The following is a 22,830-nucleotide window of genomic DNA, read 5'->3' as shown; positions in this document are numbered from 1 at the left end:
CATTATAACATCCAACCTACATGGACTCCAATTTGGCAAAGGCAAAACCTCAGGAGGCATCCATCAATCTCAACAGTACTATTTTAAAAGAAAGCCCTTCTGTTTCAACGCCTCCAAACAGCCTGGGCAGCCACAGCTTTTGAATAACTATGTGCCGGATGTTTTGACACCTACAGCACACATGGCCACTGACTGCACTATGAATCGCTAGTGTAAGTATTTACTTACATTTGCACCTGTTTCCTCCCAAAGGCTGGGGGTGGATGGCAATAATTTAAGACAAACTATCCACTCAGACGTTCTAATGTGTTTGGAAGGTGGGAGGGTTGAGGGTGTTAATCTGTTATGGATTGATCTGTGTAGGATCATTCCTTGATTCAGGAAACTGAATTAGATTATTAGCTGGTAACTTCCAACACGAGAATCCTTTAACTATACAGTATTGTAAAATACTATTCTATTGCTCTCTGGATGCTGAAAAATTGATAGCCAATGTAGTGTAGTGATTAGAGCACTGGACTGCAAACTCTGGAGACCAGGCTTTGAAGTTCTGCTCAGCCATGAAATCCCACTGGGTGACCTTGGTCAAGTCACACTTTTTCAGAGGAAGGCAAACACTTTCTGAGCAAATGTGACCAAGAAAACTCCATGGTAGGTTCACTTTAAGTTCATCATAAGTCAGAAATTACTTCAAGGCACACAACAACAACAACAACAACAACAACAACAACGTGCAAACCCAGAATCCTTTAATTATATTGATTAAATTGATTACCCCATGGAGAAAAAAAATGATGATGGCAGTGATCTGAAAGTTTTCTTCCATGTCTTAATCACCCACAAAGGTTCTGAGCCCAGATCCATCTAATTGCAGTGTGCTAGCTAGCACATCCATGTTAGGATTGGTAGCACATATTTGAACTGCACTGTTTTGACTTTTATAGATATTATTTATGATACAGGAAATGATACTAGGGGTTAAATACAGCAAGTAGAAGACAGACTTTGAAGGCTAATAGGTTACACAAGATTCCCAATAATTCTGAGCTCATAACTTCTGTGTTCCTAGAAAACACTTACACATTTTAAAGCATTTTTCAACAGCTGAATGTTAACATTACAAATGCTTTCTCCTTCTCTTTCTGAGGCCTCTAAATTCTATTGTTGTTGTTAGGTGCCTCTGACTTACAGCAACCCTATCATAGGGTTAGGTTGTTGTTTTTGACAAGATTTATTCAGAGCAGCTTTGCTACTGCTTTTCTCTTCACCCAAGAGAGTGTGACTTGCTCAGTGGCTTTCCAGGGTTGAGTCGAGATTTGAACCCTGGTCTCCAAGAATCATAGTTTAACAGTTAAACTGCTATACCACATCGACTCTTTGTTATACTAGAAATAGTGGTGTGGAACTTCAGCTGAGGAACAAGCATATGGAGGAAGGTGAGAATTGCAAAGGAAAGTGGAAAACAAGGAAATTTTAAGCCCTCTTTGCTGAGCATGGAAATTTTACTTTGTTTGGATTATAACCTTCAGAATCTTGGCCTTGTTGGCTGGGGGATTCTGGGAATTTTAATCCAAAAGATAACTTTTCCAAGCTGGATCCCATGTTTTCCAATGATTGAAGTTGCTGAACTTGATACAAAAGTAGTCCAATGTACAGTGCATTGCAGGGGATAAACCTCTCTATGATCTAGCAGTTGAACATGGGACTTCAAGATGACTGGTGAGGTTAAAAGAAGGAAGGAGTCATCATAGGAAAACAACTTCACAAAAATATGGAATAGCTGGGTTGTTTCATAGCACATTAGTTCAGAGATGAGAAGCAGTTCCAGGTCTGTAAAGGAAACCACTGTCTGCTGTTACTTACCCCCATGTCTCCCTTTTCAGGTGAAAATGTGTACAATAGTCCTTGTTTTTCTCTCATCTTCTTAGTCTGTTTTCTCCATTGCTGAAGCACTTCTTTATCTCTAAAAATTAAAAAAAAAATTTAGACAATATTTTATGAACAACATGCTGCTGAACATCATTGACATTTTACTGGTAGATATTAAAATCAACATGTATGTGGTAAAGATGTCCTGAAACTTGAAATTAACATTGGCAATTAATTCTGGACTGTATTCAGCGTATCTATATTAACAAATACCATATATACTATATGTAAACATGGTGCTAAGTCACAGCAACATAAAATGAAAATATGCCTTGATATCAGATACACCAGCCGTACAAAACTATAACTTTCATTATGGCAATTTCAAATGATTTGTTTAAATGTTGTGGAGTTAAATCATGGCACAGTTAAGGATTTAATCACACCAGGCTGCTGTCCTGCCATTGCTCTAGTTTAAGACTTGAAGCATACTGGTTTGTATAAACTCCTTATAGAACTTATCACCGTAATAGCACTTTGGCAATACATGGTCTCATGAACTGTTTTTTTGCACTTCTGAATGCTGCCTGTGTGAATGTGCTGCTTCTCCCACGAAACGCGGGGTTGCTGTGTGTACATTCAAATGGCAGACCCACACAAGTGATAATGATTGCCAACTGCTTCCTGAAGCCACCTGCTGTGTGAATGTGTACACAACAATTGGTTTCAGGCAGCTGTTGGCAGCTACAATCTCTATGAGGGCAAGGAGGAGAGAAGCAGAATCACATCATTTGGCTATTTGAGAAATAGAACTGCATGAGGAGGGACCTATTGCACGAAAGCACTAATGGAATAGCAGCAAGACTGAGAGCCTTTTGATGGGTTTTGACTATCAGTGAAAAGGTGCGCTATAGTAACAAATGGAATTCAGGGCATCAGCAGGACAGCTACGATGTTATGGGATAAGTAGCAACCAAAGACACTTTGATCCTGTTATAGCTGCTTTTTAGCTTCATGTGGCAAAGTCGTAAAATATACATGGAGGTTTTTTTCTTCTCTTTCTGGCTCTGCATGTTCAAAGACTGCTAGATTTGTATCTGCTGTAGGGTCTAGGGTCAAACCTTACTCCTCCCAACTGCTGTTAGTTTGTGGGGAGTGGAGAGAAAAGCAATATATGAATAATATATGAATGTGTCTTTCTACACCATTCTCTCCAATCACACATAGATTTAATAGCTGGAGGAAAGAGTTAAATATCCTCTTCTGAGAATACTACACTCTCAAGGCAGCCTCAGGGGTTTGCTAATTAGGCAGAAACAGTGAGAAAGCCTAATTACATATCTGATTTAACCCCTAGATATCTAGTTTTTTTTTTTTTTTAAAGGCTATGGCGAAGAAGACCAGACAAAGCAGTAGAACCATCTATGACCCTTACTGCTCTTTCCTAAGTCACCACGATCTCAGTACTGGTAGTGTACATATCTGTGCAGCCAGCAAGAAAGCATGAGAATCATTTTAAAAAGAAATCAGACATCATTTTTTATTCTCATAGTAAAAAAAATGGGCAACTATGGGAGTCTAGGAGCTGCATTGGCTCCCCAGAAAAACTTATGGGGCTGCACCTCTGCAAATACAATAAGTTTTGCCCTCAACTGCCCTCTAGGTAGAAGTATGGAAGCATTTTGCCATGCTATGGGGGAGGTGGGCCATTTTAGGCCTAGGCGATACTATTTTTAAAAAGCTTTCCAGTCATTTTCTGTTTTTTGGGGGGGTGGGAACCCCTTTCCTATTTTTTAAAAAAATTATATTTATTTAAATATTTTAAAATAATAAAGAACAAGCATGGCATAGTGGTCGAGTGTTGGACTATGACTCTGGAAACCAGTGTTCAATTCCTGCTTGGCCATGAAATCTACAGAGTTACCTTGCTCAAGTCACACACTCTCAGCCTCAAGGGAAAGCAATGGCAAACTTTCTCTGAACAAATCTTGCCAAGAAAACCCCATGATAGGTTGACCTTAGGGTCTCTGTAACTCAGAAATGACTTGAAGGCACACACATTTTATTTAAAAAGAGAACTCACCATTTATAGCACAGGACAAAATCCAACCGCTGCTACCCATTATATATATATATATGTGTGTGTGTGTGTGTGATGAGTAGTACACACACACACACACGTTGCACTTATATTTCTCCCTTTCTCCCAAAATGGGATCCAAGGTGGCTTACAATAATTTAAAAAGATCCAATTAAAACCTTAAAGTTAAAAATAATTAAATATTAGCATTATTAAAAGAGGATTAAAACAGCTAAAACACTAAAAACACAACATACAGTATTTGAAACAGAGTTTCAATAAAAAAGATTGAGTATATATTAAGACAGACAGACAAAGAGAGAGAACACACTAGTTCACACACTGCAACTCCATAGCTAAAATTCAAAGTCTGCTGGAAAAAAAAAATCTAACTGCCAGCAGAAAGACAGGAGGGAGGAAGCCAAGTGGATGTCCTGTGGAAGTGAGGTCCACAGTCTGGAAACAGCCATCGGGAAGGCTCTCTCCTTACCAATCCTCACCAGTCAGGCCTGCAAGGATATGGGACTGTGAGAAAGGACATGGTAAATATTGAGATCTATTGTTATGTCCCTTCCAATATGATATACAAAAGCCAGCTAGTTGAATATTTCTTCCACACTGGTAATGAGACAATATTCACCACCACCTGAAGCCGGTTGGTTAGTTGAAAGGATTCAGGGCAGACTGCTCAGCATACAGTTATCCTCTCCAACATATTACTCTTACTTATCATCTTTTGCCTTAGGTGACTGCCTCATTCTGTCCAATGCTGAATTGTGGAGCTCTGTACCAGCTCATTGGATCCAGATGTGTCTCTTTTGACTGGCAGAAGGTAAAGTCTGAGACAGGTTTTTCACTACGCTTCTGAGATCTTTTTAGCTGTAGGCTGGATGGAGGATTCTCCATGCATGTAGAACGGGACCTCTTAATTTGCATGGAAGGATAGCATTATACAAGACAGTGAAAGGCCCATTTCTTCCCTAGCAGCTAACTACCAAGAGGAAAGTGACACCATTTCCAGCACAAAAGCAGTGGGTGGAAGGGGAATTTGAATTCTCCCTTCCTTGAACTGCTCCCTTTCCCATAGTGTAAGACCTCTTCAGGGGTATCACCCTTAGCTAGACTAGTTTCTATACTTGGGTTGGTCAGGAGAAAAAAGCTTAGCAAAAGAGGTTCAATGTGCGTGTAGAAGCATCTTCCCCCGCTTGCTATTTATGTACATTAGACCTCATCCTGTACCTCACTGCTTCAAAGTGATAGGCCTGCTACTGTTCTAAGTCTTGTGCAGCAGCATTAAAAAGTGGTTTAGGATCACTGCAAAATAGTGCAAAGTATCAAAAAGGAAAACAAAGTAACCATATGTATTTATATAACTCATATATTATTGTATGTAATAAAATAAAATCCTTCTGTCAAAATAGTAAACCATTGTGTGGTGGTAGGGCAACATGGCCATGTTCAAACACTGCAAAAACAACACTTGGAAAAGCAACAACATTAAAAATAAAAGTAATACTTGCTTTCGCCTTTGTTCAATTAAAGCCTGTTTCTCCTTCATTTCCTTTAGTGCTGCTAGTTTGTATGCTTCAATCCTCTTACTCTGAATGATCAAATCATGTGATGAAATTACAGGAAACATATTCTTCTTGGCCCTTTAGAAATAAATGTATTGGTACGGTCAATTAAACATTGCAGTAGAGTTCCAAACAGAACAAATGTTGTAACACCAGCAGCTGGAAAAAAAGAAACCTAAATATAGTAAATGTCTACCCTATTTTACAAAATACCTGGTGCTCCATGTAAAATTATCTATCTAATGCCACAGTGATTGGCATTTCTAACAGTGTGGTGTTGATCTCAAAAGAGCAGTTTATGTTTGGTACTGATACAAGAAATTTGGCATGGTTGGTTTATTGTTTTCCAGGGGGAAAAGGGAAATAATTTGCTTCTTGACATGATTTTGATCAGATCTAACTAAAACTGGAGTGCATGAGTGGAGAAGTCTAGAGTGGAGCATTGGTGCCCCTCTGCCTGTCTCTTCTAGCAGGGAAAATCACACCAAGAGGGAGGACCACAGTAGCAAAGTTGTTCACCTCGGTGGATCGATAGCTTTTGCCACAGGTTCTGCTCATGGTGGTAGTGGGCATAGTGGCCCAAAACATTCCCTGTTTTGGGCAGGAAATATTGCATATACTTGTGTGTAGGTCAACCTCATGTATGAGTCAGGGGCAGGTCTGGGGGCCAAAATTATGGATTTCGATATGACTGTGGATAAGATGAAAGTAAACTTAGGCCTGTTACAAATGGGACTGAGTCCGTGCTAGGGTTAGAAAGGGGCATCTCTTCCAGACGCCCCTAACCCTAGTACAGACTGAGTCCGTACGAAATGGCGGTGTCCGTTCCACACGGCCGCCGCCATCTTGACGTAGCGGATGCACTATGTCCGCACGTCGCGCCCTGGAAATGATGCCACGAGTGCGCGCTTCGGCACTTGCGGCGTCTCTTCCAGGGCGCAGGAAGGAGCGCAATTTTCGCGCTCCTTCTTTGCAGCGTCCGGGAACCGCGCCGTTTGGCTGCTGCAGTTCCCGGGCACTGCAACCGGCAGCGGTAGCAGACCGTCGCTTTTTGGCGGTCTGTAACCCGCCTTAGGGTCATGTAACAAAGGAAAGTGATACCCAAGAATTTACAAAATTCTGGCAGGCACAACTATTTGTGCTCACTCTAAAGGCTGGATGGATGTGGAGGGAACTGTGGTCAATGGTGGCTCTGTGATGTGTGGGGGAGGCGACTTGGCAAGGGCAGGGCCAAAAAAATGCTCACATGCCAAAAAGGATATAAAGGCAAGTTAAATGTAACTTTAATGTGATAAGTTAGCAAATATTTTAATGCAGAAAAGCTGACAAATGTACAAAAGTGGACAAAAGGTGACAAATGTCTTACTGAAATCCCTCAAAGCCCAATTACTCACAGTGCTTATTAGAGGGAAAGTACCAAAGAGCTGCCACTGCTACCATTTTCCCGCCCAGACATTCAAAAACGCTAGAAGTGGCACCGTGAAAGAGATGTTTCTTTTAGGTTCTCCCAGGATGGACTAATTTCTTTCCTTTTGCTATTCTACTTAGAGAAGGACGTCATTCATTTTTTATAATAGTTAAGGTACAGTACTTAAACTGACGCATGGATAAGTTGATGCAGGTTTTTGGCGTTGTTTTTTTTACTAAAATTTCAAGATTTAAGACATGAGTAGTGTATTCTAAATGGAGCTGCAGAGTAGTAGATACAATAAAGCAGCTGAGATCCAATCTGCCTCATTCCTTCAGATGGGGCTGATTCAGGTTCATCAGACATTTTATTGCTGTCTTTTTAAGGTGGAATTGAAAATATGTGAATCTGCAAGGTTTATGAGCCAGGTGACACTGACCCCCAATGTGGTAGATTTGCTGCTCTACTTCTCTGCCGCTCCATTTAGAATTCCTCTTCCTGCTACATAGGAAGCAGTTACACAAATGTCATCAGGCTGATAATGATCATATTTATTTATTTATTTATTTAGGTATTTATACCCTGCTCTTCAGCCCTAAAGGCTAAAAAAAGACCATAATTTTTAATAGGATTTTGAATAAAGCTATTTTAAATGCTGAAGATTAAGATTTTGGGGCTGTACACATGGACTAAAAGACCCATGTCCCTTCTGGCCTGGTGTCCTGTGCAGACAACACAGGCTGATAGCCTCAGGGAGGGATTGGCCAGACTTGACACCAATCCAGTGGTTCTTGGCTGATGCTGGTCCAAAAGGCCCGGCTTAGTGCAGTCTTTTAAAACCAGCTGTTTGCAGTGGAGTTTCCAGATAGGAGACTGCATAGCCATGTGCCCTGCCACCACCACCTTGTCCCCTGGGGAGACCCCAGTCACAGCCTGTGATGTCTGAAGGGGGCGCCTGTCCATACAGGCTGTGGAGGGGCTTTCACAGGTAGGGTTGCCATAAGTGAGGACCTCCAAACCGGGACAAATGTAGGACAAATGTAGGGCAACATTTTCAAATGTAGGACACATTTTTATAAAAATGGAGGACGCGCAAAAAATGAGGTTTTTTTTTAAAAAATGTTAATATAAATGCATGTTTTTAGGCATGATCAAAATGGAGGACATTTTGGCATTATTCCTAGACAGATGGCAGGAATGTACTTGCCCTCGGGTTCAACTTTACTTCTCAGAAGTGTGTACTTGGGCAAGGGACTGTGGTTTTTCTTCACTGCGCATGAGTTTGTAAAAAGCACAGCAAGTTACATTGGTCGTGCCTCAGAGGCTTGTTGATATCAATATCACCATCATCATCATCATCATCATCACCACTATAATTGGCCAAGAAAGGCAGACTTGTTAGCATTCAAAGCACCATAAATACACAAAAAATGCACTTGCGTATATTTAATAATAAAAAATAATGAAAAAATAAACAAGGCAGGGGTGTATATATTTGATAATAAAAATTAATGTAATAAAATAAAAAACAAGCAATAATAAAAATTAATAAAATAAAAAAAACAAGCAATAATAAAATTAATGAAATAAAATAAAACAAGCAATAATAAAATTAATAAAATAAAACAAGCAATAATAAAAATTAATAAAATAAAACAAGCAATAATAAAAATTAATAAAATAAAATAAAAACAAGCTATAATAAATATTAATAAAATAAAACAAGCAATAATAAAATTAATAAAATAAAACAAGCAATAATAAAAATTAATAAAATAAAACAAGCAATAATAAAAATTAATAAAATAAAATAAAAACAAGCTATAATAAATATTAATAAAATAAAATAAAAACAAGCTATAATAAATATTAATAAAATAAAAATAAAAAGCAATAATAAAAATTTAAAATATTAAATAAAATAAGTATTTTATATTTTTAAAAATAATTTAAAAAACCCCAAAAACAAAGGCAGACCTAATGGCCACTGACTCAGCTTTCCTCCTCCTCCTCCTCCTCTGCCCCAATTCTGCCCTGGCCTAAGTTCAGGCACCCTTCCTCCGGCTCCTTCCTCCTCCTCCTCCTCCTCTCCCCCCTCCTCCTCCTTATGAAGGCTGGCGCGTGCAGAGGGAAGCAGGGCAGGTGCGCGCGCGGAAGGAGGCAGGGAAGGCAGGCGCGCGGGGAAGGCAGGCGCGCATGCGCGCAGAGGGAAGTGGGGAAGGCGCGCACGCTGCCCCTGGCCCCTGCTGAGGCCTGGGCGGCGCGCAAGCCCTCCCAGTGGGGGCGCGGTGGCGGCGGCGCTTCTGCCGCCCGCTGAGGAAGAGGAGGAAGGCGGAGCCGGAGGAGGAGGTGTCTTGGCGCCGCAGCAGCCGCGTTAGCGGTAGCGGCAATGGCTGGAGCGGGCCCCCAAACCGGGAACAAGGCACGGGTGGGGGCCCAAACCGGACCGGGACCGGGAGGGGCCCCCCGAAACCGTGATTGTCACGGGGGCCGCCGGGTTATGGCAACCCTATTCACAGGAGACATGATGGCAGTGGCAGATACGGGTCACATGGCAGTGGTAGCTGCACAGCACCGCAATGGGCAGGCATGCAAACACCCGCCTGCCCCCATGCTGGCCCAGGTAGGCACTGGGGGTGGGGATGAGCCTGGACCATAGGCAGGATAGCATGCAGTTTGGCCTGTAGTATCCTACCCATGTGTATAGGCCATGTGTATATGGCTCAGGTCCACTCTGTTTGGCAGACTGTATCTCTCTGTATGAACTGGCCCGGCTCTGAGATCATCTGGAGAGGCCCTTCTCTCCGTCCCACCATCACAAACATGGTTGGTGGGGACACGAGAGAGGGCCTTCTCAGTGGCTGCCCCTAGATTCTGGAATTCCCTTCCCAGGGAAATCAGAATAGTTCCTTCCTTGTTGGCCTTCTGCTGGCAGGCTAAGACTTACCTATTCAGACAGGCTTTTAAAATGGAATGTTTTTAAAGGACCAGCTTTGGATGTTGTTTCATTTTAAAATGTTTTATACAGTTTTGTCTTTTTAGAATGAATTTTATTCTTTTAATAGCTATCTTTTCAACATGTAATAATTTAATTCCTTTTTAATGCACCTATTTTCTATGTTTTTAATTGTATTGTTCTTTTAATATTGTGAAGCTGCTCTGAGTCCCAATTCTGGGAAAAGAGCGGGATACAAATAACAACAACAACAATAACAACAACAATGAGAAGAAGAAGAAGCCTCCAATCAGAGAAAAATGAAGCAGAGAATGCTCACTTCCATTCCAGGGGCAGACAACTTGGTGGAGGTATTTTGGACTACAGCTCCCATAATCTCTGATTAATCATGCAGGGTGGGGCTTATTGGCCTAAATTGCAGATGATCCTGATATCAATTGCATACTTCTTACAATTCTCATTATAACCCCTGTTTTGTAGACACCATCTCCACCATCACAATCACCACCACCAAAGGTTCAAGTACAGGGAGAGTTAGGAGCTTCAGACACAAAATCAAAAGGATGTGATTTCAGCATGTTTTCAGTCTTTTGTTCTTATGCTATGTTTTTGTTTTGTTTTCTTGGTTTCCTATTTTCTTTTCTTTTTTCCTTTTAGGAAATACTGACAATTAATTCTATTTCTAATGGTAACATATATTTCAAAATATGTTTTTGATGGAGATTTATAAAAAAAATGATTTTTATCAGTCTTCAGGCACTGCATGAATGGAAAGATGTGGTAAAACAGATGGGAACAAATGTGTGCATTTGTGTGGACTGTAACTGGAGGTTATACTGATGTTTCCCTTAACCTGCTCTCTGGACTGCCTTGCATTAATTATGGCAAGCCTCAAAAGCCCACTGAAACTATCTTGAATTCCAAAAGAAGTTTGCTGGGTATCAGTGGAGAGATGCTGCATGAGAAACACAAGTGCACATTCACATGTTGTTGGTGCTTTACATCCTGGCCTTTGTTTGAAAGCCATAGGAACGAATGGACATTTAAAAAAAGTCAATAAAGAATGAATCCTAAAGACGCATTTCAGGAATACTCATTTCAAAGAGAATATAGGCAGAGTGCCACCTTCTGGTTTTCCTCAGAAAAAGGAAAAGAAATTCAGGAAAAGAAATTCAGGAATTATAATCCCACACATCACCAATGTGCTTGGGATGAACCCTGCAGGTTAAGTGCCTCTCTGTTGCCTATAGGTTTTAAGAGTACAGCCCGTGTGCTTATATTGTCTCCTTCTTCAAATGTTCCACAAGCCATTTCTCAGCTAAAAGAAAAGTAGGTGGTTGTTTTGCCCATCATTGTCCCTAGGCAATTTATACCTCTTGAGCAAGCTGAAAAGGTAGTTAGTGTGTATACTGCTATTTGTTCAGCAACACCAAACTATAGAGGATTATTCTTTTGCTCTTTGAAGTATACTGTTGGTTTTTGAAGACTAGAGTTATCTGGGGGGGGGAAATGGGAATGTTTTCAATAGCAGTTTCTAAGCCTATTAATCCCTCCCAATTCCCCTGTTATTTTCATCTCAAATGTGGTATGTGCCCTGAGTTTCATTGTGGTGTGCACCCTGTTTCAAAATAAGAAAACAACTTATGCAGGTGCTTTCATGAAGTCATGGAAGGCACATTCTAACAATTATTATTCAAGGTCTTATACAATGGTTTAAAGTTCAGTTTGTCATTCTAATTATTATTATTATTATTATTATTATTATTATTATATATTTATATAGCACTGTAGATAATGCATATCATACTGTAAAGAGGGAGGAAGAATAGAAATATGGGACTGTATTCTTCCACAGTGGGACTATGAGAACTTCAGGAGAAGCCTTTCTCTTAGCCCCGAGAAGTACAGCAACTGGAGACACAACAGACAGAGGGTGTTTTGGGTGGCTGCACCCAGGTTCTGGAGTTCCTCATCAAGAGAAGCCTCTGTTGCCTTTCTGTTGGCAGACAAATATTGTTTTATTAGACAAGCATTTCAAAATTGACCAGCACATTGTTGTCAGATGGTTGCTATGTTTGTTTTATAGTGATATAGTTTTAAATTGTATTTTTAATTATTTTAAACCTTTTTAAAACCATGTATTTAATGCAATTCTCTTTTAATATTTGATCTTGTTTTATGTTTTAATCGTATTAATGTGAGCCTCCTTAATAATATTTATTAAATCTCCTCCTTCTATCCCACTTTATGAATGCAGGTTTTGAAGGGGTAGCTGTGTTTCTCTGTTGCAAGAAAAACAACAGAGGGTCAGGCCCGTAGCTAGGCTGGGGCAACCAGGGCCCCAAACGGCAGTTCGCCAAGATGGCACCCACGGCACGTGGTAGGACTCACGAGTGTGCAAACGCTCCACCCTACCGAACTCTACTTTCTGCCCCAGGGCCCTAAAGGCCTAGCTACAGGCCTGCAGAAGGTCCTGAGGCATCTTAAAGATGAGTTGATCATTGGTGGCATAAGTTTACCTGGGTATGAGCCCAGTTTGCTTGAAGCATCTATGTAGGCTCCAGTCCAGAAAATGTACGCTATTACAAATATTTCAGTTTCCATGGTGGTGCATAATATTTGCAGCAAAACTAAATCCCAAGGCACCTTGAAAACTAACAAGAATAATACATAAAAAATAAAATTGCTAAAATCTTAAAGTGCCACAAGAATCTTTGTAGCCTTTTCTTTGTTTTTCATGTTGTTCTTCAGCTAGATCTTCAAGAAGGAAAAGAATTGACAGTAGGAAAAACAGACAGCGATAAGGAATGCAGTGTGATCATGAACAGCCACTGGCATCACTAGGGAGGGGTGGGGAGTACAGCCTGCACTGGGTGACACCACAGAAAAGGGATGATACCTAGTCAAGCCCTCTTCCTGCTGTAGAGTGTGCTGCTGCTGCACCTCCTTTTTCTTCTCCGCTGCCCTGGCTCTCTTCACAAGGAGAAAGCCAAGGCAGAGGAAGAGGAGGAGGGGCAGCATGCACACCTTTCATCCCATCTCACTACCTCACTCACCTGGGACACCCTCGACAGCCCTGGAAGCTAGGCAAGTGAGTGAGGCAGTGGGAGAGGATGGATGGAGGCTAGGGTAAGCCACAGCAGGGGTGGTGGTGAGAGAAGAAGCAAAAGGAGGAGGGGTGAGAGTCCTCTCCTGGTTTTGGACTTGCCAGGCTCCCTCCTCACAGCGTCAGTGGCAAAGGGGCAAGTGCCCCCTCCTAGGCTTCCTCTTCAGGAGGAAGCCATCATGGAAGCAAAAGATGGGGTGAGCATGCTCCTCCCATCCCCACCCACTGCCTCACTTGACTGGTTGTCTCCAAGCAAGTGAGTGAGAGAACCAGGGAAGGCCACCCCCAAGCAGTCCCCCTCACACGAGGTGGCACTACTTCTGAAGATGCCACTACAAACAGCTAGTAGCTAGCAGGGGACCCTAAGATAGCATAAAACACTGGAAACTAGATTTCAGACACCAGTGGGCAGAACAAAATTTACTATGAAGGCAGCTTTTGAGCATTTGGGTAAAATTTTTAATGATCAGATTCTATTCACGGTTTCTAATCTTCTCCATTGGTAGTCAACTCTCTTAGCAAGTGTGCCATAAATACAAAGCCACTCTTGAGCACATTACAGCACACATACAATTCCATTCCTCCTTTCATCCCTGTTTGCCTCTAACTCGCAAAAGTCAGAAGCAGCAAAGTATATGACCTATGCAACAATCGGGCATAAAGGCTTTCTTATTTATGTACAGGGTGCCACAAATACTTGCTTTTTGGGTCAATTCTGATACCTTTGATTATTTATTCTTGCATCCATTAACAGAGGAGAAGAAAGGAAAGAAAAAGTGACAATCCTACAATCATGGACAGATGACAGCTATGTCAAAAAAGATGGCTATGTTGTCTAGAAAAGAAAAAAAACTCCAGTGGGCAATCCAGAATGTAATCTGCACTATGAATCAGTAAGAACAAGGAGTCAATGCCTAATAGAATTCATCAGTGTAGCATTGTGTTTTCAAGCTGTTCCCTAAGGAATTCTGTGGTTCTTCAGTACTGTACTGGGAACTCTTTGCTTTTTTTAATTGGCATTATAACAGTATAATCAAATTATAAGAGATATGATTCATATCACCTTCCTACTCCTTATCCTTAGTTTAACCAACCCAATAGAGTGGGTGGGAAAAGTGCCGTCCATAGGTCACATATGACTTTCAGGCCTCAAAAAGGACCCAAAGGGGTTTTACTCCCAAACCTGGACTTTGTATTTATTTGTTTTGTTACAACATCCTCTCATGCTTCTTCTGATTTCCTCTACGGTTTAAGAAAGGGCTCTTTTGGACCTAAAGCAACTGGGGTGGGTTGGGAGAAAGAAGGCAACATTGTCCACACCCCTTAAAACAGGGGTGGGCAAAGTGCAGGCTACATGTGGCCCCTGAAACCCATGAAAGCCCCTAGATCCCAAACATTTCAGCGAGCTGATTGTCAGGTGAGTTCTTCCTCCTGAAAACTGGTCAAAAGCTATCAAAAGTGACCCTTTAGCCCTCCAGAGCCCCCTAAATTTCCCCGAAAGCAAAAAATAAAATAAAATAAAAAGCTACAAATTAAGCAGCCAAAATGGCAGCCAAAAGTGACATTGCATCACTTTGGGCATGCTGAAACATGCTGGCCCCCATCACTTGTGCAGTTGCCTACCCATGAATTAATGTTTGTCATAGGCAATTTGAGTAAAAGAATATGCGAGCTGGAGCTTGGTGGGGATGCAGTCCTCCAAGATCCCATGGCCGTTGCCTAATCATGTAATATAAGAGAAGATCAATGGTCTGCTGTATGAAAAGAGTGTAATATATACAGACCACCACTGGGTGGAAAGTTTCCATGGAAAATACTCTGTATATCACTACCAATCCTCTGAACAAATCTTGCCAAGAAAACCCCATTATAAGTTCATTTTAGGGTCGGCTTAAGTCGGAAATGACTTGAAGGCACACAACGTACTACCCCCCATTCTTTTCCTTTCACAGTTATCAGCAAATGTTACGTATGGTCTATCGTGATTTACACAACATAACTTTAATGTGGGTAACAAAGACACTTAAATAGTTAAAGATTTCTTATACCTTGGCTGAGTCATTAATCAAAATGAAGACTGTACTCAATAAATCAGAAAAAGACTTAAGATTTGGAAAGGCAGCCATGTAGGAACTGGATATGTAAAGACATATCATTAAATACCAAAGTCACAATCATCCAGGCCATAGTACAGTCAGTCTTCTGTATCCAGAGATTCTTTATCCACAAATTCAAGCACCCACAGTCTGAAAATATTTCAAAAAAGTATAAATTCCAACCAGCAAACCTTGATTTTGCCATTTTAAGTAAGGGACAACATTTTACTATGCCATTGTATCTAATGGGATTCGAGTATCCACTGATTTTGGTATCCATGGGATGGGGGTATCCTGGAACCAAACCCTAGCAGATAACAAGGGCTGACTGTATTTCTGATTTTTATGTAATGCTGTGAAAGCTAGACAACAAAGAAAACTGACAGGAAGAGAATCAACATATTTGAAAAGTAGTGCTGAAGAAGATTAAAAAGACAAATGAATGGGTCTTAGAGCAAATCAAGCCTGAATTAGAAGAGAAAATATCTATACTGAGGCTGTTGTACTTGGCACATAAGTATTATAGGAGAACATGACTTATTGGAAAAGACTGTAGTCTATGCTTGATATAGTGGAAGGATGTAGCGAAGACTACATTATAGGTTCAATCAAGGTAGCCATGGCCCTGGGTTTGCAAGACAAGATCAGGGTATTTTATGACTTGAAATTTTGGAAGTCTTTTGTTCTCACGATCACCATAAGTTGAAGTCAACATGATAACAAATAACGAAAACAAGTGTTCTATGCCTTATTCTTATTTCATGACATAATCACAATATAGCAATAGCAATAGTATATACATTTCTATACAGCTTATCAGTGAACTCAGCTCTCTCTAGGTGGTTTACAATCTTTAAGCTAATTGCCCCTAACAACCTGGGTATTCATTTTACCGACCTATGAAAGGATGGAAAGCTGAGTCAACCTTGGAGTTCTTTGGGACTGAACTCACAACTTTGTGGCTGCAGTACTGGCATTTAACTACTGCACCACCAGCACAACACACAGGAGACATGCATGGCTTAGGTCTAGGCTATCTGGCAAACTCTATCTCCCCATATGGACATGCCCAGACCCTGAGTTCTGCAGGAGAAGCACTTCTTTCAATCACACAATCTTCACTTGAAAGGTTGGTGGAAACAAGAGGTAGGCCCTTCTCAGGGGCTGCCCCTACACTTTGGAACTCTCACTCTGAGTACAGAATAGACTGTGAGCTTTCTATTGGCAGATGAATTTCAGAACTGAAGGCTTTTAAAGAAAGGGCTATCAGAAGGTGCTGTATTGTTTTAACATCAGTTTTTCTCCAAAGGGGCTCAATTTCCCCACCTGGAGAACAGCAACAGCAACAGCAGCAATGGGTGAGGTGGCAGCAGCAACAGCTCAATGACATGTTGGGTGGCATCTGAACATTCACCCATCATCACACTAGACCAGGTAAGTGCCAGGGGCATGAATAGAGTTGGCCCATCATATCCTACCCATGCATTCAGCATCTTAGTGTATGTTTTGAATTAATTTAATTTTGTTAATCGTTTAATTATCTTTCTATCTTGATTTTTGTATGTTTCTATTATACTGTAATCATTTTAATTTGTAAAGCAGCTTGAGTTGTTAAAAAGAAGAAATATGTAGAGAGATCTTATAGTACCTTTGAGACTAACTGAAAGAAAGAAGTTGGCAGCATGAACTTTCGTAGGCTTCAGTCTACTTCCTCAGATGCTTTTGGAAGAAGGAGAAGGAGGAAGAGGAGGAGGAGAAACATCAGCATCAGCTGCTGCCTATATCTATTTTGAAATGAATATGGCAGCCATGAAAACCTACTGGGTGACGTTAGGCAAGTCACACTCTGTCAACCTCAAGAGCAGGGGTAGGCAACCTGCGGCCCGCGGGCCAGATCTGGCCTGGCGAGGCCTTGGGACCGGCCCCAGCCTGGTCCTGCTGCCAATTGCTGCCGGGGCCTTTTGGGGGCAATTGTCTATAGAAGCCTCAGAAACATGTATTTATATTTACATTTTTAAAAAGATCAGCAAATTTTTCGCGTGTCCTCCATTTTTAAAAAAAAATGTCCTCCATTTGAAAATTTTGTCCTACATTTGTCCCAGTTTATTTATATATTTATTTTTTTAAATTTTTAAATTATTTATTTTTTGGCTTCAGCCCCCCAGTTGTCTGAGGGACAGCAACCCGGCCCCTGGCTCAAAAAGGTTGCCTACCCCTGCTCAAGAGGATGCCAATGGTAAATTCCCTCTGAAGAAACTTGCCAATAAAATACCATGATAGGGTGGCCTTAGGGTCGCTGTAAGTCGGAAATGATCTGAAGGCACATAACAACAACAACTGAACTCCATCGCTTGCCCCCAAATTTTTGCAAGACACATGAGTTCTCTCTCAGATTCTCAGGGGTTTCTCAACTGAAATAATTTCTGGAAGATAGACAATTTTAAAGACATTGATGTGGGAGACAGAGGCATGTGGCATGGAAAGATTTCTGTAAAGAAACACAACAGAACAAAAAAAAAATGGAAGGAAAGCTAGAATGTACTGAAACAATTAACATTCCAGGAAAGGATTGGGTGGTAGTAGAACTAAGGTCCTCCAATTGCTGCATTCAAAGAATTAAATACAGTGGGCCCTTGGTATCTGCTGGGGTTTGGTTTCAGGACTCTCCTCCCATGTATACCAAAATCTGTAGATGTGCAAGTCCCATTAAATACAATGGAGTAGTAAAATGGTGTTCTTTATATAAAATGGCTAAATCAAGGTTTGCTTGTTGGAATTTATATTTTTTGGAATATTTTCAAGCCACGGATGGTTGAATTCATGGATAAAGAATCCATGAAGGAGCCCTGGTGGCGCAGTGGTTAAATGCCTGCACTGCAGCCATTCACTCAAAACCACAAGGTTGCGAGTTCAAGACCAGCAAAAGGGCCCAAGCTCGACTCAGGCTTGCATCCTTCCGAGGTCGCTAAAATGAGTACCCAGACTGTTGGGGGCAAATTAGCTTACTTGCTAATTAGCTTACTTGCTGTTCACCGCTATGATCTTTGGAATAGCGGTATATAAATAAAACAAATTATTATTATTATTATTATTATTATTATTATGGATATGAAGGGCTGACTATATTATCTTTATTTGACAATTTGCAGGGCTGAGGGTTGATCACATAACCACCATGAATCTATAGTCAAAATAACAAAGTAACCAGTGGGTACTATAAGACAAAAAGCTTTTTCAAGATGGAGACCATAGAGCTGCATCTTGTAATGGCAGAGACACAACTCTTTTGTCAAAAGGAATGTACCATCAATGGCAAAGAATCTGATGACACAAAAAGCATTGAATGGTTAAGCAGGTTGACAAAGGATTGGAGTGTTCAACATTACAAAAACCAATGCAATTTATTATTTACTGAACCATGGATTTTTGGCTTTTAATGCTCCTCCATTTTCATGGACTTAGAGTCCATGTCCCTTGCCCATTTGCGAGTGGCAAATGGAGGGGGACAAAATGGGGCACGCACCCGGGCTGCCCCCAGGCGTGTGTCGCCATTCAAGCCAATGGGGCTTGAATATTGGCGATTCTTCATTTTTGCAAGGGGGTCCAGAATGGATCCCCCATAAAAACAAAGGGGCGACTGTATTACAATTTTATTATGTTATACCCAATAAAGAATATAAAAACACAGCAAGATGTATCATATATTTTATTACCTGGATGAAACCGTGGATGGTTTATGAGAAACGTTTTCTTTTGTCCTGGTTCTCCTGAGGGCAGGCATGGATTCGTTGGCTACCAAATTGTTAGCCAAATACTCTTCTTTTTCATCTTGGATAAATTCATCCCTTAGCTTCTGAAATCGTATCATTTCTTCCTCATTAGGCCATCCATCTGACAAATCCAAACTGGATTTCATGACGTCTGTCAAGTTTAACTTTTCAACAGGAGGCATTTCTATTGAAATCAAAAAAAGGTCACTATACTCATCAGCAGAACCAACTATGAAGGGGAAATGGCAAAATAAAATCTGCTCCCCCTGCAGCCTTTCCCCCCTCTTTTTCCCTCCTCCTCTCTCCAGAGCTGAACATAAAGACTTTACAGTTGAAAGGATGCCTTGGTTTCTTCAGCCTCTATCCCCTTCTCTATTATAGTACAATCATCATCTGAAGAAGAAACAGGGGGAATGAAAACAAAAAAAATAATAATAATAAAGTAAATGGAATTATTTTGTCATACAGAACAAAGGATGAAAGAGAAAACATTTTGCACGCTGCTGCTCAAATCACACTAGAACTGTATTTTTCTACATCCCACAGTTACAGTCTGTTTAGGCTATATCCCCCTGGAAGAGTCATTTGTAAAAAAAATACACACTCAAGGGGTGAGGTATAGTGCTTTTTCTTGTCTCCTAAAAAAGTGTCTACCACCAATTAGTTTCTTTACACATTGCTGGGTGCTATGAGTTCCTATTGTCTTTACACCATAAGAGGACCAAATTTCATTGATTCTCATTTACTGTCAATGACAGACAATTTCCACCAGTGCTTGTTGGCTGGGATCCCAAAAATGGAGGCAACTGCATCTACCTTGCTACCCACATCCAATGTCTAAGTTTACCTTGTAACCACCTGCTGGTTAGGAAGGTTGTTGGGTTTTTTTAATCATCATAATTTTATTTCAAAATAGATAATACAATATCATACACAATTTAATAAAATACAATATAACATGCATTCGTTTTTTCTTCCCTCCCTCCCTCCTTCCCCCCTCATCGTAATCATAATCCTTTTGTTGGAATATTTTCTCATCAGCTACTTTCTCTTACTTTTCCTTCCATTACATAATTACTGCAACCTTCCCACGCCTCCAGAGAGCACCCCATCTTCTCACACACTAGGACCACCTCTGTTTAGTAAGGACACATAATCATAATCTTTTACAAGAATATTCCAGAAATATTTGTGGCAGACCTACAAGTGACGCTTACATATCTCCCCCACTTCCTCAGGTGGCTCATAATGTTTGTCTTTTACTTGTAAAGATTTACTTGTTTTATACAGTGGGCCCTCTGCATTCGCTGGGGTTAGGGATGCTGGGCCCTTGTGAAAGTGGAAAAACAACAAATCAAAAACCATATTTTTTTTACCTGAAAGAACACCTCTCTAGGAATCTCTGTATTCTCCAATGAAACCCTATGGTCAACATCTCCCAGAAGTTTATAGAATTGTGCTGGAAGACCTACAAATGCCTAGAAACTTTCGTGATTGTTCACAGATGTGAGTAACGTATTCTTTCTAGGAAACTCTAGGTCCTGCAGTGAAACCTCTGGCAAAATTTGGCCATAAAGATGCATTGGACCTAGCAATTCCTAGAGCAAACATATTTTGACAACCTATGACTAGTATAGGTTCTGTATTTGGTGCAGTAGAGGAGTATGCGAGAGAAGTGTGTTTTTCATCAAAACTTGGAAGTAACAGTCTTTAATATATGGCTACTTAACTGAAGCTAGTTTGCAGTCCAGTGCTCTGCAGGTTGTTTCAGAGTCCCATTGTCTTCAGTTGACAGACTCCTTGTTAAGTATATCTATAATTGCAAACTAGATCACACTCTTATGCTCTTGGAATGGAATTTCAGCAAAACAAATATTATGTTTCATATGTGACTGTGAATAATCTGTGACTATAAATCTTTATTATGGTATCCTTCTGGAGCGCCTAGCAGAGGTGGGAATTGGGGGCACTGCACTCCAGTGGTTCCGATCCTACCTCTCTGGGAGGTTCCAGATGGTGCAGCTGGGAGACGTGTGCTCCGATAAGAGGGCCCTTATATCTGGGGTCCCTCAAGGAGCCATTCTGTCTCCCATGCTTTTCAACATTTACATGAAACCGCTGGGAGAGATCATCCGGAGACATGGGGCGCTGGGTTATCAGTACGCTGATGACACCCAAATAGTCTTCTCTATGTCTCCGACTGATGCAGTGACCGGGGATGGCATCTCTCCTCTCGTGGCCTGTCTGGAGTCGGTAATGGGCTGGATGAGGGAAAACTGACTCAGTCTGAATCCAGAGAAAATGGAGGTGCTCGTGATAGGTTCTCCTGGCCCGGGGATGGCGGTGGTTCCACCTGTCCTGAACGGGATCACGCTTCCTGTGAAGGACTCGGTAAGCAGTCTGGGGGTGCTCCTTGATTTGTCGCTCCACCTTACATCACAGGTGGATGCGACGGTCAGGAGCACCTGTTATCAGCTTCGGCTGATACGCCAGCTGCGTCCCTACCTGGGCCGGAAGGACCTTGAAACGGTAGTACATGATCTGGTAACTTCTCGCTTGGATTTCTGCAACGCGCTCTACATGAGGCAACCCTTGTACCATACCCGGAAGCTACAATTAGTGCAGAATATGGCAGCCAGGCTGGTTACTGGCATACCCAGAGCCAGCCATATAACACCAGTGCTTAAAGATCTGCACTGGCTGCCTATTCGCTTCCGGGTGCAATACAAGGTGTTGGTTATCACCTATAAAGCCCTAAATGGCTTGGGCCCAGGATACCTCGAGGACCGCCTCTCCCCATACAATCCACCCCGCACACTCAGAACATCTGGGCAGCAGCTATTGAGGGTTCCAGGGGCCAGACTAGCCTCTACTTCTAAGAGGACTTTCTCCATCTCGGCCCCTACCCTTTGGAATTCCCTGCCCATTGAGCTCCGCTCGGCCACCTCCCTAGCCCAGTTCAAAAAGGGGCTGAAGACCTGTTCATTTAAACAAGCATTCCCTGATGCAAGCCCCAACTAACTTCTCCCCCCCCCCCCCCCCCCCATTTCAGCAGTGGCAAGCTGGCTGGAATGTTTTTATTGTATTTTGTGTTGTACACGGTAATTTTATGTATTTTATGAAGGTTGTACACCGCCCTGGTTTTACAGAAGGGCGGTATATAAATAAAATTATTATTATTATTATTATTATTATTATTATTATTATTACTGCAAATTCCATTTTTACATGTTAATTTCAAGTTAACATGCAAAATTTCATTTGGACTGAACCCACATATTTAATAGAATTGTTGAATTGTTTGCAGTTTATCTAGTGCAAGCTGCCTTACATATTTTTGCACCACTAATCTGAAGTAAAGCCTGCTTTATTGAAGTAAGTAAACTTGAAGTAACTTTTAAAAAGTCACTTTTAAAAACTTGTCTCTTGAGCCTAAAATAGGTTGAGGTGAGTAAGGCCAAAAATAAAAATAAAATAAAATAAAAATAGCAAGACTATCATATCCCCTAGGGCAAAAGTGCATTTTGAATAAACATTAATTTTAAATGTAAATAAAAATACATTGGCGGGAGGAAGAGGTTTGTAGTAGGGCATGTGGTCTTCCAAAGTCTGATGAGGTTTGTATGCCATCCCTAACCTAGATAGTTGCCTTCTCCTAATTTAAAGCAAACAGTTGGGCATGGCTATTTTGTATAAGAAGGATAGATATTTAAATTAAGAAATAGAGGCAGTTCAAGTCTAGGAAGGAATTAATGTGGAGATGGATTGATTATCACTGCAATACTTAGGAAAAAGCTGACAATTATAAACTCCCCCTTTCCTTTCAAGGCAGTGCAAATTCTTCCAAAGGTTCATTTAATCCCTCATTTCTGGGTTGTGAGTGTCCAGAAATGAGAAGGATGGGATAACGGCCGAAACTCCAGGCACAGACTGAGAAAAATTGCCCAGCTACAGCTAAAACAATATACACA

The 22,830-nt window shown here is 41.1% G+C and overlaps 1 protein-coding gene across 5 annotated transcripts in view; it reads right to left on the bottom strand.

Annotated features, from left to right (window-relative positions):
* Positions 1-22,830, bottom strand: part of LRRC27 (leucine rich repeat containing 27) — a 73,278-nt gene that overhangs the window by 20,867 nt on the left and 29,581 nt on the right. For all 5 annotated transcript variants that reach the window (XM_089510210.1, XM_089510213.1, XM_089510209.1 and 2 more), the window contains 3 exons: positions 18,803-19,043; positions 5,470-5,601; positions 1,864-1,963 (listed from right to left, as the gene is read on the bottom strand). In XM_089510210.1, coding sequence (XP_089366336.1) covers positions 1,864-1,963; positions 5,470-5,601; positions 18,803-19,043 — 473 coding nt within the window. The remainder of the gene's footprint in view (positions 1-1,863; positions 1,964-5,469; positions 5,602-18,802; positions 19,044-22,830) is intronic.

This window comes from Sceloporus occidentalis, unplaced genomic scaffold (assembly GCF_023333645.1).
Source record: "Sceloporus occidentalis isolate IW3139 unplaced genomic scaffold, rSceOcc1.0.p SCAF_2, whole genome shotgun sequence".
Lineage (NCBI taxonomy): Eukaryota > Metazoa > Chordata > Lepidosauria > Squamata > Phrynosomatidae > Sceloporus > Sceloporus occidentalis.
The sequence above is the reverse complement of the archived record's forward strand: the minus strand, read 5'-3'. Positions and strand labels throughout refer to the sequence as shown.